At 43.6% G+C, this 19,009-nt stretch overlaps 1 protein-coding gene across 1 annotated transcript in view; it reads right to left on the minus strand.

The window, feature by feature from the left end:
• Nucleotides 1-1,375: 1,375 nt before the first annotated feature.
• The window catches only part of egfem1 (EGF-like and EMI domain containing 1), a 70,228-nt gene continuing 52,594 nt past the window's right edge, over nucleotides 1,376-19,009 (minus strand). The window contains 15 exon segments of the mRNA XM_071530104.1: nucleotides 1,376-3,427; nucleotides 3,874-4,002; nucleotides 4,720-4,848; nucleotides 5,936-6,064; nucleotides 6,289-6,417; nucleotides 6,635-6,763; nucleotides 8,338-8,466; nucleotides 8,745-8,873; nucleotides 9,431-9,562; nucleotides 11,321-11,449; nucleotides 11,909-12,037; nucleotides 12,450-12,578; nucleotides 12,680-12,808; nucleotides 13,488-13,616; nucleotides 14,414-14,542. Coding sequence (XP_071386205.1) covers nucleotides 3,348-3,427; nucleotides 3,874-4,002; nucleotides 4,720-4,848; nucleotides 5,936-6,064; nucleotides 6,289-6,417; nucleotides 6,635-6,763; nucleotides 8,338-8,466; nucleotides 8,745-8,873; nucleotides 9,431-9,562; nucleotides 11,321-11,449; nucleotides 11,909-12,037; nucleotides 12,450-12,578; nucleotides 12,680-12,808; nucleotides 13,488-13,616; nucleotides 14,414-14,542 — 1,889 coding nt within the window. The 3' untranslated portion in view covers nucleotides 1,376-3,347.

Below are 19,009 nucleotides of genomic sequence, written 5' to 3' on the forward strand. Positions count from 1 at the left end.
ATCTTTGTTAAATTGCAGGACACCTTTACAGTGGTAGATATTTTATAAGCTCCCCTTACCACACATCTATCCAGCATTAGTACTGCAGGATTTGACAAATCCTCCTGGAGGTGGAGCATCAGCAGCATTGCAGTAGCACAGTGACCATACGGGTTTGGCTTCCGTGAGAGCTACATCTTTAAGATGATCTTACCATTTAGGTGTGTTTGGTTTGCCAGGTCTGTGGTGCTGCTCTCTGCTGTGGTACAGTGTGTTATGTGTGGAAGGCTGGAGCGGCAGTGCGCTGGCCACCCAGAGCTCAGTGGATGGATGGCCTCTCCGGGCCTGTTTGACTGGAAACAGGTGTGTGTCATCTGAAGATGAAGGCCTGGCTGATAAACATTATTGGAGAACATCTGCTGCTTGTCACAACACGGGGCGAGCCGGAGCGGCCCCCCATCCATCAGCCTCACCGGGGGGGGGGCTCCGTCCTCCGCTGGCGGGCCCGTTCACCCATCACTCACCCTGGGGATGCCGGCTCTGTGGCGGCTGGGGCCACACTGGGTCCAGGCACCTGCACCGCCACCGCCGGACCACTGCCGCCTTTGGCCCATAGTGGAGAAAATGCTCCACTGCACTTGAAAAATGCCTCAGGGACGGCATTCTCTCTCTAACACCCCCCACACACACAAGAACAACCAGGGAGGCACATACACACAGTCTCACATGCACACACCTTCCCCAATCACTACCCATACACACTGCTGTTACGCTCAGGTGCCCCACCCACCCACTTTAGACAGGTGTCAGGGAGGTAGCCATGGCCTCAATGCTTGACCCTCCACTGGCTGATGAGAGAGGGGCCTGGGCTCCCTGGCGGTACCCAACCACACACACACACATTCAACCCCCATAGCTCTCTGTGACAGCTGGAACCTCTCTCCCCCTTCTTCTTACACCTCCACACCTCGCTGCTACCCCCCCTCCTTCCACCACCTCCCCTCTCAGGGATCACAGGACCCAATACCATGCAACACCGCTTTCAAAGCACACACTTCAAGTTTTGTAGGCTGGATTTACACAGGAACAAAAAAATGATGTTTAAAAACCCAGATATGTAACCCAGAAATGTTTTTTTTTTGTTGATGATTATCCTGCATGGTTAGTCTGCAATTATATGATCAGACTTGGGTCATATGGGTCGTATGGTTAGAATCAGATGTTGTTTGCTTTGTTATTGTCCAAACACAGCCACAAACATTATGGTTAGGAAAAAAGACAACAGGAACATACAGTAAAAATGGAATTTATCAAACCTATACAAACAAAATGTATCAAAATAGCACCATTGACACAGGCATGCCATCAGGCAGTGAGTACAGTAGGTTATGAGTGATATAATTGGTATTGACCTGAGATACAATACAAATACAATTTTTGCATAAAAAACAAACACCCTTATTTACATCAAATCTACATGTGTGGTAAATGATAGCAGTAGTGGTATGGGACTTGTAATCTTACCTTGTAGTAAAAAAAGGCCTCTATTATAGAAAGATCTTAGACATGTACACAAGTACTATAGAAATATATGTCAACATCTATGCCATCATTTATAAAAATTATAAACTTAACATGGCAAAGTTCCCAACTCTATACCGGCTGCTGTCTTCATGTGCACACATCTGAAAGAGGTGCCAGACATGCAGGATTTGCCTACAGTATTTTGCGACCAGCACACTGCACTGCAAAAAGTTTGTAACGTTTGTAATGCAGGCAAATGAAGCTTGTTCATATCCACTCAAATCTATTGGGCAATTGATGGAAATAATTTATTGATGGAAAATATCTACACAGTCATTTTTATTATATGAACAGTAAGAACATTTTTTGTAAGATCTCAGTGAAGATGAAATCTGAGTCTGAGGCTCACAGCTACACAACGCTGAAGAAGCTGTGTAGCTGTGTGTGTGATCATCTGTAAGCCATCCGACAACGATGATCTTAGTGGTATTCTTTTGGGAAACTGCCCCCAGTAATGTTTCAAAACCAAAACCAAACATTTCAAAACCAACAAACATCTAACTATCTCAACATTTTCTGAGCAAGCAAACAAAAACACACATAAGAAAACAGTTAGTGACAAAATTCTCACTGTACATGATATGAGCATAAAAAAGGCAAAGTATATCAATGTGACTGAGACAAAGCCATTTCAGTGGTCTGAGTAGTCATTGTGATGGTATTGAACAACGTAAAATGGTTTGGTGAGGATGCAAACAATGTTTGCATGGCATATGAGATTGGATTTAACACACAAATCTGTATTTTAACTTTCATTTTAGCAGTATTTCAATGCATTTGTATGTTATTTAACTTGTCCATCAGAATATTGAAACGACAGTCATTCACAAATCTGATTTTGTTTTCCTCTGTGTATTCCTTTGTGAATCTGGATTAAGTACATCAAAAAAATCTTCTGCTTCAACAATATGGTCCTTATATTGAGCCATATCTATGCAGCACGCCCCTCTCCAGGTCCCTGCATGCATGGATCTCAACTGGGCCTGGTTTCTGAAAAGCATCATGCTACAATCGTGCTACAATCATCTTTGTCCAGAATTTTTCAAAGGAGCAAAGATGACCTTATATACAACAAAAGTCAATGCGTCACCCACATATTTCTTAACCTATTTTGTATACATTCAGCTATCACCGGAAATATGCATGCATTCTATTATGTTAACCATCAAGTCATTAAAATCTAATTTCCAAAGTTTCTTTGTTTGTAAAAGGCACATGTTTCAGAGGAAACACAATTTCTGTTGTGGGTGTGATCATCGATGAGTAGAGCGTGCCACTAACACTGCCAGGGCTGGGGTTGGGTTCCAAATGTGTGTGTACTCATGGTAGCAGAGTGAGGCGTCTTATCCAACTAACTGCCCTTGAGCAAGAAACTGAACTCTTAACTGCTCATTCACTGTGAGTTGCTCTGGGTAAGAGCAGCAGCTAAATGACAGTAATGTAAATAATCTGAGAGAAAATGAACAGATCTCAACAAGCAATGGTTACAAAGGTGATGCATGTATTTTGGTGTGTATTGCTAAGCAGCTTGTGTGGACCTTATCCCCGGACACATAGACAATCTGGTGTGTGTTTAGAGTTGATTGTCCTTCCAAGGCTCCCTTACATGCCAGGTCCACTGGTTGATCAAGAGCACCAGGTTCCAGGTGAAGTACTGGGCCCTGTTTCACAAAAGCATATTAATCACCTGACTTGTTTTGCAAGGTGATCTCAGTATGGCAACGCTTTAGGGAACCAGGCCCTGTGCTTGAACGTCCAGTCAGGAGTTTGGGCCTCTACCTGGGTTATGTGTTTTTGATGCCTGCTCTTCTCCTTCGCTGGGACAGAGAGGAGTTCAGTGGTGCTGGGATCTGCTCTAGTAGCGCTGAAAAGGAAAAAAAAAAAAAAAGCAAGAAGACATCAGCACTATTTGAAAATGAAAAGCAAATGTTCTGGGGTTTTTGGAAGAGAAGTAACTGGTACGTAGTCCCCCGTGAGCTTGGCTTTGAGGGGGGAAAACGAAGACAGCCTCAAGCCTGGCTCCACGCTGGGTGCAGATTAAAATAACTGTCAGGAGACAGGAGCAGCTATTGAGGGAGACAGGGAGACACACAGAGCGATGGGGCTCAGCCTCTCACACTTACTGACACAGTATTTCACTAAAGCTGGTTCAGCTTTACAGCCCACGACCTTGGGTGGGAGTGTGTGTATATGTGTGGGTGTGTGTTTGTGTGTGTGTGTCCATGCTGTTTTAGCTTAACAGCCTTAGTCCTGTGTGACTGTGTGTGTGTGTGTGTGTGTGTGTGTGTGGTAATGGGAGTTTAGGTTTACCTTCAGTGCAGGTGGGGCCCAGCCAGGTGAACGGGCAGAGGCATCGCCCGCTACGCCCGTCACACTGGGCCCTCTGGGAACACTGGCATGGCAGGGAGCAGCCAGGGCCAAAACGCTCTCCACCACAGTCTGAGAGAGAGAGGGGGGGGGGGGAGAGAGAGGAGGGAAGAGAGAGAGAGAGAGAGAGAGGAGGGGGGGAGAGATAAATAAAAAGGAAAGAAGAATTTCTGCATGATTGATACACACGGATAGACAGGGCATTTTTAGACTGTCTGCAATAAAATCTTAACATCTAGTTTGCATTTTTGTTGGCCTGTCCAGATGTTAGCCATGTTGGCTTTTACATAATTTGGTTATGTTGACTGTCAATAAACAGTAAAATGGTATTAATTCACAACTTTTTAATTCTAGCAGGAATAGAAACTGATAGAAATACCAGTGGGTTATCTTGTGCTATGGTCCATGTTTATGTTCAGAGACTACAAACTACAACAGTAACAGCATACATACTTAAAGATTAACAAATCATCATTTGTAGTAGGAAAATACACCTTCATAAAAAGCCAAATGCAGTGTTTATAATGAAATGTCATTTATTATATAAATAGTATCCCCAATTAGCTTCCATCGCAGTGACAGCTAGTTTTCATGCCCGAGATAGGATGTATACACTTACATTCAAGAAAAGAAAAATCAAGGTAATAATGCATATTGTCTTTAGTGGAAAAGATACCAAAACAAACTATTTAGTCACGGTATGGTGGACGATGGCTTATCGCCTCTTTGACAAGATTGTTGTTTTTTTGTTCTGAAATTGTTGGGCAGGATGAGAAAAGTGAACTTTACCTTTTTCACACCTCTCTCCTGTCCTGCCCGGGGGGCAGAGGCAGCGGCCTGTGGCTGCGTCACACAGGGCGTCACCAGCACAGTCACATGACTGTCCACAGCCCAGTCCAAACCTGCCAGCCTCACATCCTGAGAACCACACACACACACACAGACACACATGCACACAGTTGTATTTCTATACTTGTCATTGGCTACAATCATAGACTATATTCATTCACTAACCCTAACCTTTAACCCTTACCTTAACCTAAACCTAATCTTAATTCTAATTGTAACCCAAATCCTAAAATAGGGATAAGATGTGAGGATGCACAAAATGTCCTCACTTTGGATGATCTGTTCAGATGATTTTCTTCATTTGGTCCTCAGAAGTGTAAAAATGCAAGAACACACACACATACAAGCACACATACACACACACACATACAGTCCACACACAAGCACACACACCCAAACATGCACACACTTACACAGACACACAAGCACATGAACACATTTATAAGCAAACACATGCATGCACACACACCCACACAACACACCCACAAGCTCAAGCGCACACACAGATACAGCCAGGTCTGCCTCTGGAGCCTGTGGCTGCATTACAGCTGCTCTGCAATGCTCAGTCATATCTCCTGCTGGGACTGAAGTGGCCATTTAGGCGCTCACACTGTGGCCGAGAGCCCCCGAGCAGGCAGGAGGGCACGGGGATGCAACAGGAATGCATTAAGCAGCCAGGAAGCACCTGTCTCTCATCAAATAACCAGCCTGCCTGCCTGCCCGCCTGCCAACCGACCCACTAGCCCGCCTGTCTGCCTGCTCACTGAGATGGGCCAACACACACTCCCATTCACTCTATACACATGTTTTTTTTTTAAATCTCTTATTCATGCATGCTCATATCTGCCCATGTACTATTGCAGCTGGGCATCCAGGTGGCTCAGGATATTAATGTGCACTGGCTTGTGACTACATGGGCTTGATCCCTTTGCTTATGGTTTCCTGGAGCGTTTCTCTTTTCACAATTATCCTTCACTGCACTGAGGAAGTACTTGGAGGATGCAGTCTGGGGCATATCCCCTTTTGTCAAACATGCAGTTCTATTTGAAATGGATTCAGTTATTTTCCTTTGCCCATTTTTCCCTCCTGGCAGCTCAAAGACAATGCTAAAAAGTAACTGAAAGTATGTCAGTTGAAATGACTGGTCAATACTCACGTCTCTGGCACTGTGACCCATGGTAGCCTGGCGGACACACACAGTGGCCTGTCACATGGTCACATGTCTGCCCAACCTTACAGTCACATGGATGGGCACAGTTAATTCCAAAAAACCCAGATGGGCATCCTGTGAGAGACACAAGACGCTGAATTTAGGTTGAGGTTACTGATTTCAAGCTTCTTCAGAAAATGTTTCCTTTGTTGATTCAAGTTACATTCAAGTCACAGTTTTTTGATGAAGTGGGAAGAAAAATGACATCTGATGCAAAGACAGCTGTTAAAAAGTGTCAGTGAGGCCAGTGGTAAGCTTATCAACAAGTTTATTTCTGTTAGATCTTTATGTTGGCATACTGTGTTGACAGGAGTGGCCGTAGTATCCAGCGGTGCAGCTGCACATGCCAATAAAACGGTCACAGGTTCCATCGTTGTGGCACGGACAGTCTAGAGCACAGTCAGGCCCGTACTTCCCCTGTAAACAGGCTAAATATACACACACACACATGCACCATGAACTGGGCTATAAATACAGTTGTAATTTCTGAGAAATAATGATTTATCAGCAGAATTGTGCTAGTGTAGCAGAGTAGCCAAGAGAAATCCTGGGACATTTGTTAGGTTTTTGATTTCCCATGTAGACAACATGGTTCTGTTCAGTTCTGTTTATTTTATGTTAGGTCTACTGCCCCTCAACTTGTACCTATGTCACAGCGCGATCCGGTCCAGCCCAGCCCACACTTGCAGGACCCGTTGATGGGGTCACACTGCCCCCCGTTCTGACAGCTGCATGTGCTTCTGCACTGCAGGCCGTGGCGGCCCCGTGGACATGCTATAGAAACAGTAGGGATTCAGAGAACATCAGAGCAAGACAAGCATTACAGGCCTCTCTGCTCGACTAAGCAGCCACACCAAAGACTGTAACACACAGATACACAAGCGTGCACACACACACACACACACACACACACACACACACACACACAAAAATTGCACTAACCACATTCAAGTTTATTTAAGCAACAGTTCATTAGTGAGATGGCAAAGTCGTCTAATTTGGCCCTGATATAAAAGAATAATCATGTTTCTCTGGGTAATTTAGATTGGGAAAACAATAAGCAAATCGTCTTTGATTTCCCTGTTTATTTATTTGCTTCTTTGCCAAATCCAGCGACACGGAACACGGAGAACGAGCTACTTATAGGTCTCTGTAAACATTCAACAAGAGGAACATAAGAGGTGGCATGTCCACAGCCATGTGGGCCGCTCAAGAAGAGAGCATTTAGCGCAGGCAGCGATGGAAACTCCCGTTTGCAATCCAGTGGAACTGCTGATAAAGAGAGATTAGGAAAGCCCAACTTTGCCTCTGTTCCCCAGGAAAACAGTTCTCTGATCATTAGAGCCCCTCACACTGAGGAAATGGAGAATTTGTTACTTAAATATACAGCGAAAAGATGTTGAAAATACACCCTAATTTTCCTGGTTGTTTCCCACTTGCCAGTTACGCCTTCCATCTCTGATGAACTCATTAAGGCCAATGGTTCCTATTGATGTATGTCAACTGTTAACTCTATGTATACTGTGTATACTGTATGAATAGAAGGGTAGAAGGTTAAATCAATTCAACTCAATCCAAAGCCTGTATAAACCCTGTGATACCTGTTTGAGTCATCATTGGACAATACATCACCTCTTGTACTGGTTAGACAGTAATTTCTTCCTTCCCAGAGAAATACCCATTCAATTTTAAACTTATTGTCTACTGGAATACGTCAGGCTGTGTTGAATGTATCACAGCCTTGAAGGCCATGATAGCAAGGTCAACATTTTCACCCAATACTATAATTATCTCTAATAGTAGTTTTTCATTAATTCAACCCATTTTCCAATCTCCATCCTTACTGATGATCAAATTTCACATCCTAATTGCTGCAAATTGTTGCTTATATATCAGACTTTGATAAGACTGATGGTCATATGAGGTATTTACACTAACTTGACATCAAGTCTATGCCATGCACTATAGGCGGGCCATAGGAGAAGGACTTAAGAAAATTCAGGTATGAGTGGAAGGACTGCGTGTTTCATTCAGCCGAAAAACGCCGCTCTGACGGCTTCAAGCAGTGAGGAAGAGTTAAGATTGGTTTAATTTTATTTAAATTGCTGTATGTGGTAGGCCTAGTTAATTGCATGCGCTATTGTGAATGTTTCGTACATCTGCTGCTAATTGTGACTATTTCAGTGAAAGTTGAGGCATATGTCTGTGTGCGGTGCACTCATGCTGCAATATGTTGGTGCGTTCTGTAACTTGCTTGTATCCATATAGAAAGTATGGATGGGTCATATTGCTGATAAATGGATGGAATGGAGTTTTATTTCGGTGGTCAGTTTGGACTTGGCCCTTACCTTGTTGGCAGGACAGTCCCATCCTACCAGGGGCGCAGATACACCTTCCAGTTACTGGGTGGCACTGTCCTCCCTCTCCACAGGAGCACAGCAGGGCACAGTCCTTCCCATGGTGCCCAGTCGGACAACCTATGGAAATAAACATGGCTTCACTCACACACCCAGTAAAACAAATGGATAGCCTGTCGTAGCAGTTCATCTAGATAAATATCTTCACTCCATAGGCCTTGTGGGATGATTCAGGGGTGATTAATAGATGACTGGCTGTTTCCATGTATAAAACAAGGAGGATGGAATGCCCACTATCCCTAAAACACTAACTCCAAATAAGAAAGGCACACAGAAACACCTGATTCTTTTCTCTCTGCAATGCAAACAGGTGTAAGTTTGTCTGTTTGTTGACTCACCCAAGCTGCAGTCAGCGCCAAAGAAACCAGCTGGACACTGGCAAGCCCCAGTCCTGAAGTCACAGCGACCGCCATTAATACAGCTGCATCTTGACTTGCAGTTTGGCCCATAAGTCCCCGTTCGACATCCTGGAGACAGATTATAGTGATGAGGAGGAAAGAGAGATGAGGGAAGGTAAGTGTTGTTATGATGATGTTGCAGTATTTTATCTCTAATTTTAGATCAGATGAATGGCAGAGGTCAAAAACATCATGCTTTGATTCCGTTATCATCATTTTGACAATTGCCAAAAGTAATATAATGTTACTACTGTATAAATCCACATGGGCAATTCAGGTACTTGCAGGATATGGCTAACTGGCTCGCAGAACTAGTTCCTATGTTCCTCCTTATGCTTAGTGGAATTTCAAAGTTATAAATACTTACCATTTTACAGACAACTGACTGCCAACAGAGCTAGCATCATGACAGGCTAACACAAATATGAACTTGATGTTTAGGTTTTGTTTACAAATGATCTAAGAATATATGATTTGGATAGGAATCTTCAAGTGGGGCCAACTGTGTACCATGTTGGCCTGTTTATCCCACTTAGCCCTACCTCTCTGTTGCTCTACAGTGTAGAGTCTACACATATGCTTCATGCTAGTCCACACTGACAGCAGTAAATCAACAGTATACTTACGTAACTCACAGCGGGCCCCATAGTAACCAGGTAGGCAGGTACATTTCCCAGTCACAGGGTGGCACTGCTCCTGGTCTCCTGAACACTGGCACAGCTGGCTGCAGTTCTGCCCATACATGCCAGACGGACAGGCTACAGGAAACACAACCAGAGACATGTCACATACACGTTGCAGTGGGGCCATTTGTTCAAATTTAACAAGAGGAATTATGTGCAGTAAAATTGCTGTTTTCCTGGAAAATCAGTTTCCCTAAAAAGTAGAGCTAAAGCCCAAATTCAGGATTTATTTGAATACATCAATTATGGTTATATTAACAGGATTAGATCACGGTAGCAAATTCCATGTGTTTATTATCAAACAACAGGTTTTGGTAATCAAAGCGCAGGTGTTTGTAATTAACTCCAAACCTACGCAGCCAATGAGCAGTATTTATGGAAATATGGTAAAAATTGCACCAAACTTCATGAGAATACAATGGACACCAATGGAATGGACTTGAAGTACAACTTTCACATGGAAAACAAGCATTTGGAAATATTTTCAGACAGTTGTAACAAAATTATTTTATTCTCAACTCATGTCCAGCTGTAACAAATTACAAATCCTTACTGGATATTAACAGCTTTCTCACTCAAAATTAAACCACATCTCCAACACTGTGTTAAATCTTTACATTGTGGGGAGATAATTTTAGATAGGGCCTTAAACATGGATGCATTTAGTAGATTGTGTTAACAGAAAGGAATGTCATTTCCCTTCATCCTTCCTCAAACTACTCTCAGGATATATTGGGACATTCAGTATTGACTGGTCACAACACCCATATTGCAGAGAACTTTCCCTGGTGTCCATACACACACACACACACACACACACACACACACACACACACACACACAGACAGACAGAGACACCACACACACAGACATTCTTTCACACACACTTTCTGTATACATACACACATGCTCGTCACAGTAATGAATGCAGTCCACAGACGAACAATCAGTCATAGCGAGCAAGATAAATCTGTGAACCAAACATGTTTTCTGGTGAGACCGCAGCACTTAGCTACTCAGCCAGGCAGCAGTAGGCAGCGTGGGGGACAGATAAGAAAGAACTCCAGACTAAAGAGGCAATTACGGCGCTGTCATTATGCATGTCTGCCTTCCAAAAGCCCTTATCCGCCGCCGAGGAGACAAAAACAATGCCTTCTGTTTTACTTGGCAACCGGTGTGTAACATTTATCAGATGTCTGGGGAGTGTGTGAGGAGAGAGGGGGGGCCGAGGGTAGAAAGAGAGTGGTGAAGGGTTGAGTAGCGAAGCTGCTCTTACACAGACCTAAAGGGTATGGTCTAAATAATGAAACATTAGCATACAGTCCTGCCACAGTGAATGGCGCTGTACTGGTGCAGAGCGCATTTCCTGGAATGGCATAAATGGTAATCATCCCCAAGAGGACAAGGGAAATTTTAATTAGTATTAACATAATGATTCTTTGTGATCACTTTATGCCTTTCCTCCTTGATGAGAGTGGTGTCTTCCAGGATGACAGCGTCCCTAAACAAGGCACATATGGCAGACCAATGGTTTGAAAAGCATGACAGGGATATTAGCCATATGCCAAGCCCTTCTCAATGGCCAGTTAACCCCTAACCCTGAAACTGCACAAGATTGTGTCTTCCACTTCAATCAAAAATATGAAGGACCCATATATTCATTTAACATGAACATTGACAAAAGTGACACCCCCCCTACACCATTACAGTGCCAATCTCCCTGGGGAAAGTCTTTATGTTGGTGTATTGAACTACTATTTTGTCAAGATCTGGATCTCACTCCTCTATCATGAATAGATGGCAATAGAGAATAGATTGTCTCTTCACTCTTACTCTTCTCGCAGCCGTTCCCGGTGAGTCCAGCAGGACAGCCACATCTCCCTGTCCCATGGTGACAGGACACCCCAGCCTGGCATCCACACCGCTGGGTGCAGGAAGCACCGTAGGACCCTGGGAGGCAGGCTGGGAGTGCATTGCATATCATTAACTAACATCCTGTGAAATGTTGTCTATCACAAAAATAACCTCTTATCAAACGATGATCATATTGTAGGTACATATGATGGCAGTAATATTATGCCATGGCCAGACAGATAGAGAAGAGCTCAAATATTAGTGACTGATATTTGCATACATTTTAATTTTGACCTTATATCAGCCTTGGCACATTTCCAAAGATGATTTTTTTTTTTTTTGTTCAAATACAAAGAAATCATCAAACCTGTCATCACAATTTTTCTTCAAATGCTAAATAAATGCAAAGAAACACAATCACTTTTCACAGCCATTTTTCTCCCGAAAAATTTTCATGAGTATTTGTTCCAAAAGTCCGGCATTCACCAATCCCTACTTATTCATCCTCAGACCATGACTATGACGGGTGTTAGCAGTTGCAATTTCCTCAGTCCTGTCCGCACTCACGTTTGTCGCACCTGGCTCCCCTCCAGCCTGGCTCACACTCACAGCGGCCCGTCACATGATGGCAGCTCGCACTATGGACACAGTCACACCTCTGCTCACAGCCCTCGCCATGGTGTCCCTTAGGACAGGCTGTAGCCAAAACACACAGGCATTTGTGCTCAGCATGTAACATCAGAGTCAAAAAAATGTTTTACCTGCAATGCATTGCATTGTGTAATGTTCATCTTTTTCCTTTTTTCTCTTTTTTCTTTAACCTTTATTTACCAAGGGTAAGTTGACAGAGCTACGTCGATGTTTTATGTTTGATGCACTTTTACTCATAAGCAGAAATATTAGGAAAAGTACAGTATGTCCCTACTCAGTGGGATACACAAAAAATAGATTCCTAATTACATAGTGTTTAATATGGTAATCAAGTTTAAGTTGCTTTAAAATTACTTAAGTTACTTTAAATTGCTAAAAACAAACTAATACTCTACAGTACATTTTATGTACTTATACTGTTACACCGTAAGTGCTGATGTAACATTCCTTAAGTCACCTGTCTGACAGCGCTCTCCCGTCCAGCCAGGTGCACAGATACATCTTCCTGTCACTCTGTCACATCTCCCTCCATTGGCACAGCTGCAGGTCTGGCTGCAGTTCTCTCCATAACGCCCCTCCTCACACTCTAGGAGAGAGGGAAAGGACGCCTCAGATCAAAGTTACATTTTAGGCTTGATTTTCCTCAGAAACCCAGAAAAGGTTATTAACAGAGGAAGTAGGACTCACCTAACTCACAGGCGGCTCCAGTCCAGCCATGGGGGCAGGAGCACTGGCCAGTTACCCCGTCACATAAGCCTCCATTTTGGCACAGACATTGCTGGGAACAGTGCTCCCCGTATCGTCCTGCAGGACAGGCTGAACACACATACAACAAAAGTAATAGTTAAGAGTAAATGGATGTGAATTCACATTAAGATGAAGCATTATACAAAAGAAGAGCCATAAAAGTGTTAGATTATGGGTATTGATGTGACACTGATTATTATAAATGTTATGTGGAAAAATAGATATCCATATCCATCTCATTATCCACTAGCCATGTCTAATATCCATGTGCAATAACATTTCATTAATTGAATTGTGGGATATCTGCTGCAGGGCAAAATACTCAAAATATGATTTGTGGTAACGAGGGGAGGAAATAACATACATAGAGATGAGCAACTAAATAGAATTCCTTTTTTAAGATTATTTTTTGTCATTTTCCCGCCAAAAGGACGCCCGAAAGCTGAACAGAATTGTAACTTGTGAATAGGTGCAGTTTCATAGCAAGACTCTAAACTTAGACTTGAAGAGAGTGTAATCTATGAATATATAGAAAATTGTGTCTATGTGTGTTTGCACAGATTTGTGCATGTGCTTTAGTGTGCATGTGAGTGAGCATGCATGCAGGCTTGCAAGGGCTTGAAAGGGCATTTCTAATAATCTCCACCTTCTAAAACAGTCATTTGACTGGTACGCTTAAGAAAGTACCAATAGGAATGTCATAGGATTCTTGTTCTAATGGTATGGGACGGAGTGATGAGCTACTCACACAGTTGGCAGCTGATTCCCGTCCACCCGGCCGTGCAGCTGCATCGCCCGCTGACGTGGTCACACCTGGCACCGTTCTGACACTCACAGGTCTGACTGCACCGCTCCCCAAAACGACCCTCTGGGCATTCTGCCCAAACACACAACCCACGGCACACAAGCAGACACACGAACACATGATATCGTACCACATATAATACACACGCATGCACACCACAAACAAACACACACACACAACACACATTCAGTATGATCTCGTAATGCACTGCAGCTCCATCCACTGCAGATGTGTGAGACTAGAAGACTAAAGGCACGGACATTTTTTGGGGCATTTTGGTTTTCGGCGCACATATTGTGAACTTCTCCCTAATGATCAATGTGTACGATGACATTTGAGTCAAAGAGAGGGGGAAACCAGCTAATGACAGAGATGCATCATTAAGTCATGCTAGTGGCTTTCTGCTGACTCTGGCTCTGGTAGTCAGGACCACAAAATGGCTGTGGCAAAGAGGAGAGCCTTGAATAAGACTTCAGAATGACAGACTCTGAACTTTAGTGGGCATTTCACTGGATTCATTAAAACAACGGCATGAAATGCTCAGGAAACCTTAGCATGAGAACACTGATGGGTTAGCCTACTAAAAGAGCCTTCCAAGTTGTGCTCTCCTTCTCCCGATGTTCATCTCTATAAACACGTGGGTGCATTTATCCAGAATAGACCTCAATTAAACATCTATGCCAGAGGGCACTCTTGTCCGCCCTCCTTTCTCCACCCTTACCCATCCCTAAAAAAAGTAATTGGCAATGTCTCATTATAGAGATAATTGTTCACAAACACATTGCAGTTGTGTTTAAGGAGAGGATGTCGTGATGGGCTGCAGCGAGGGCCTCCCTCACACCCCGTTTTAATGATGTGGCTTCCATTACCCAGAATGCAGTGTGGTCCTGCCCAGCCGGCGGTGCATAGGCAGGCTCCTGTGATGTGGTGGCAGCGGGCACCGTTCCTGCACTCGCACATCTGGCCACAGTCAAGACCGTAAAAGCCGTCCGGGCACACTGTGGGCCAAGATAAAACATCCGACTGGTTAGAACTGGCAGCTTCACAAAAGAGGAGAGGAAAAGGGTTAGATGCCAACTTTTTTTTTTATTTTGTTCTTTCTCTTCCCTTCCCCATCTCACTCTTCTCACCCTCCTACTTTCTCTCTCTCTGTCTTACCACCTACCGAAAATACCAATATCAAATTGCAGTACCATGCTGCGGCTGTTCATTTGCGGAGCGTCTGCGTTCGTTAAGTGAGCTCATGTCCCACATGTGTGGTGTATCTGGGCCACATCAAAGCCGATGGCGGCTCGGAGGCTGTTCCCTTTGGGGGGTGGGGGGGCGCGCAGAGAGCTGGTAATTAGAGCACCTGCTGAGTCCACAGGCCCCACCGATACAAGGCAAAACAAAGCCAGGTTACCGTGCCCCCCTAAGACACATACACACATACACATATCATTGCTGGTGTATGGCGATGCCAGTGTAAGAGTCTGTTTCCCATTCTCAGGGAGGGCCAGAGAGATTGTTTAAGTGTGTGTAGAGTCAATAGACACTCAGGGAGTTTGGTAAACACAGTGCCTACCATCCAAAAGGACTTAGCCAGAGGCTGGGGGATGAATGAGCCTTTCCACTACTGGGATGTAAATATTGTCTGTAAGCATGACTTCACCAGAGCAGGAAAGAATGACTCTGTTTATTCACTGCCTTTTTTTGATTGCTCAATTTGTCACCGAACAGTTGTGGGGATCACAGCGTAACACAAGCATAATGGTTGTATTTTGCAAAACAAGTTCCTCCATTCTGGTCTGTATTTACAGGAAAGCCGCTCTGGCTCTGCCAAAGTCTTTGATTGATTGACAGTCATTGCTGACATTTCTCCCTTCAAGTACCCTCTTCTGCTTTCTGCTCCCATAATGTGTGAGAAAATCTGGAGCTGGTTAGGGTTTTGGCCCTTGCCCAGTTTCTATATACCTTCTGTTCCAATAATCTCAGTGGCCAACAGTTCTTCTCATTTACATACTACTCTTCTAGGAGTGGACAATATTATCAAAAGAAGCCACAAATGGGAATACAACAGAAAATGGCAGCAAGGCACATGTATACAAGGAGAGGGAGCAACTTGGGTGTTTTTAGCCACTCTAAATGCCACTGTACCCAGGGTCTTTCCCAACAGTGTATGCATCATACCCTCCTTTTCTTGCTCCAAGTGGCAATGCTGTCCACTCCGCCTTTTTTCGCCACAAGGCTGCTATTGGGAAAAGCATCCTTCCTGCTCAGCAGTTTCTGGCATGACCACTGCTGTGTTCCCACGCTGACAGCATGACGTCTGCGCCTGCCTCTGTAGTGGTTAGGCTATGATGTTATTAAAGCTAGTCCAATGAGGATGCTGTCATTTTAAACCAGCTGTACTGTAGGTCTGTGGCGGTACTGTACCAAGGCACTGGTTTATTGTCTATTTTTTATTATTACGATACCTATTACTGAAACCATGGCAACAAGCGAGTCTTCCTATGTCCCGGGGGGGAAATGTGTCACTAATGTTTCACTAGGTAAAACACATATTGTTAATCTTGTCTTCAAACTATTGTCAGGTTCATTTTAACCAAGTGGCTGTTATATAAGACGAATACAAACCTAAGCAAAATAGAAGCTGAATGTCTAATACTGGGAAAAAAAACTTTTCTGTTCCATCTTAGGGGGATCTTTCTGACAGGCATAATCACCTCAACATGGTTAAATGCTTTCAATCCAAATACATTCTCTGCCTACAGTATGTCTACTGCAGTATACATACATCAAATCCACAGAGGCTGTACTGAAGTTTCCAAACGGCAAAGTTTATTATTTGTTTACACCAGCAGGGGGCGAATGGGTTCCACATCAACCCCAGAGCAGCAATCTGTCATCTGATATTAGCCTGGGGTCTGCTAGTGTTTCTAAGTGTAGACTCTTCTCTCTGAGCCTGTGTTTATAGGTAGGCACAGAGGAGTCGCTCCACCACCACACACACTGTGCCATCGCTGACAGACTCCATCTCTAGACTAAATGAGCTCTTTAAGACAGGGGGATTATTTCCAGATCCCTGGTTGTGTAAGAGCCACTGCTGTCAGCCTATAAAGCAGGTCCTGGGACCACACAGCCGGGGAGAGCAGACCACAGAAATAGAGTGGATAGAGAGAACATAGAATAGAGCTTCCTGGTGCCACTCAGGGTCTATACACTGAGTGAGGTCAAGACAACGACAACAAAACAGCCCGGTTTCTTTGACAATAATGCAGATGTTTGATGCCTGTCGGACCAGAATTCTTTTTTACTGCAGCCAGCTCAACTGTTTTAATGCAAACATCAAAGCAACAGAAATGGAGCGTGATTGCACGTTAATTGAAGAAGCGGTCAAGAGAGCTGGGCCCATTGACTTGTTTCCTTCCGACGAAACTTGACTAAAACTTTTAGCCTCAACTTCAGTGCCACGGGAATGGCCAATGGAACAATGCCTTTGCCATGGTAACAAGCTTTCTGAGTCAAATGTTACATTATCAAAAGTTCTGCCAGTGGACGGACCAAATCACCTTGATGATTTGAATAGGAATGCCACCTCTTTCCATTTTAATTCTGTGGAGTGGACAGACGTACTAGAAAGATCTGGTCCTTCTCACAGTGCAGGCCTCTTCCTGACTACTCCTGAAGGAAGAGGCCCAGCAGAAGACTGAGAAACTGGACACCTCTGTTTGAGGGGAAAAGGCCTTCAAAAAACAGAATCTGGCCAGACCGATAGCCCTATTTCCACAGCAACGTCCAATCAGAGTGACGTCTGCGTCTGAGGCCATTAGACTGTTATGACTAGGGATGTGAAGCTCTGTTCTAGTGTGACATGGCCATGATTTACGATGCCCCATGTACTACTGAGGTGGTATGAATTTCTGGGGCTGGTAGTACACTTACAGTAAATCTTACACCTTGTAATAACATAAGACCACTTCCAGCCAAAAGACTATAATCAAGAACAAATCTATTACATTGTTAAGACTCTGTGACTGTTGGTATGTCTTTATATTCAGGAAAAATATCACAATGACAAGAAGAGTATCAATTATATGAAGGGTTTGCTATGGCACGATGCTTAAAATGACAGAATGACTATTCTTGCATATGCAGCTTATGAAATACATCAAGTCTGTCTATCCCAGAATGATTAATATAGATTCTATTTTGTGATTTGTTGCAGTTGCTTTTCATTTGTTTTTAACTGGAATGGATTTGATTATGAAATGACACTATCTGATGATTCACTGAAACTGTGAAAGCGCTGAACAAAACCAGAAGAATATCCTGCAGCACCCTCTAGAGGATACAGAGTTCAACACACATGATAATGTCACCTGTATGTGAATCAAAGGAGAGGGGCAGTATTGCCTTTAGCAGGGATCAGGATTAGCAGGGATTTGCAGGGAACATACATACGAAAATGAAAGTAGTAGTTGTCAATAAAACTGACCACATGTATTGCTTTTCTGGACAGAATTCTTGGTAAATATAGACATGAGGCAAATACAGATATCATTCAAAACTACACAGAGTCAGCGGAGAGTTTTAGGAGACAAACTGAAAATGAAACCAGTGCCTTCAAAAAGTATTCAACCCCCTTGAATTTTTCTGCATTTGGTGGTGATGCAGCCTGAATTCAAAATTGATTAAGATTTTGTCAATAATCTACAACAAAAAACATAATGACAGTGACAAAGAAATATTTTTAGAAATGTTTGCAAATTTTGTGAAAATGAAATACAGGAATATCTCATTTAAATGAGTACTGAAGTCTACGAATCTTCCTTGCAGATTTGCTCAAGCTCGATCGAGTTGGACGGGGAGCATCGGTGAACAGCTACCTTCAAGTCATTCCACAGATTTTCAATGAAATTCAAGTCTGGGCTTTGGCTGGGCCACTCAAGGACTTTCACATTCTTGTTCTGAAGCCATTCCAGTGTTGGTTTGGCTGGGTGCTTAGGGTCATTGACCAGTTGGAACATAAACCATTGCCCCAAACTAAGGTCTTTGGCACTCTGAAGCAGGTTCTCCTTAAGAATGTGTCAGTATTTGGCCCAGGTATTTGAACCCCAGGTTGCTGTCGTGTGCATTTTCTTTTCCGGGGGTGGCTTCCTTCTGGCCGTTGTGAAGTGCTGCACTGACTGTTGTCCTTCCAACAAGATCTGACCCAGGTCCTTCTTCCCCAGTTACTTCTTCCCCCAGTTTGGTCAGACAACCAGCTTAAGGAGGAGCCTGGGTAATTACATATTTTTTTCCATTTTCTAATGATGGAGCCTACTGTGCTCTTGAACTGAACTCACAACACATTCACCAGATCGCTGCCTCCTCACAATTCTGTCACTGAATTCTACGGACATTTTCTTGGACTTCATGGCAGTTTCTGCTCTGACAAGCATTATCATCTGTGTGTTTTGTTCTGTTTTGAATTGGCCACAGAC

This window comes from Centroberyx affinis, unplaced genomic scaffold (genome assembly GCF_046629955.1).
Source record: "Centroberyx affinis isolate AG114_WGS23_722 - 3 ecotype Tasmania unplaced genomic scaffold, CSIRO-AGI_Caff_v1 ptg001882l_1, whole genome shotgun sequence".
NCBI lineage: Eukaryota > Metazoa > Chordata > Actinopteri > Beryciformes > Berycidae > Centroberyx > Centroberyx affinis.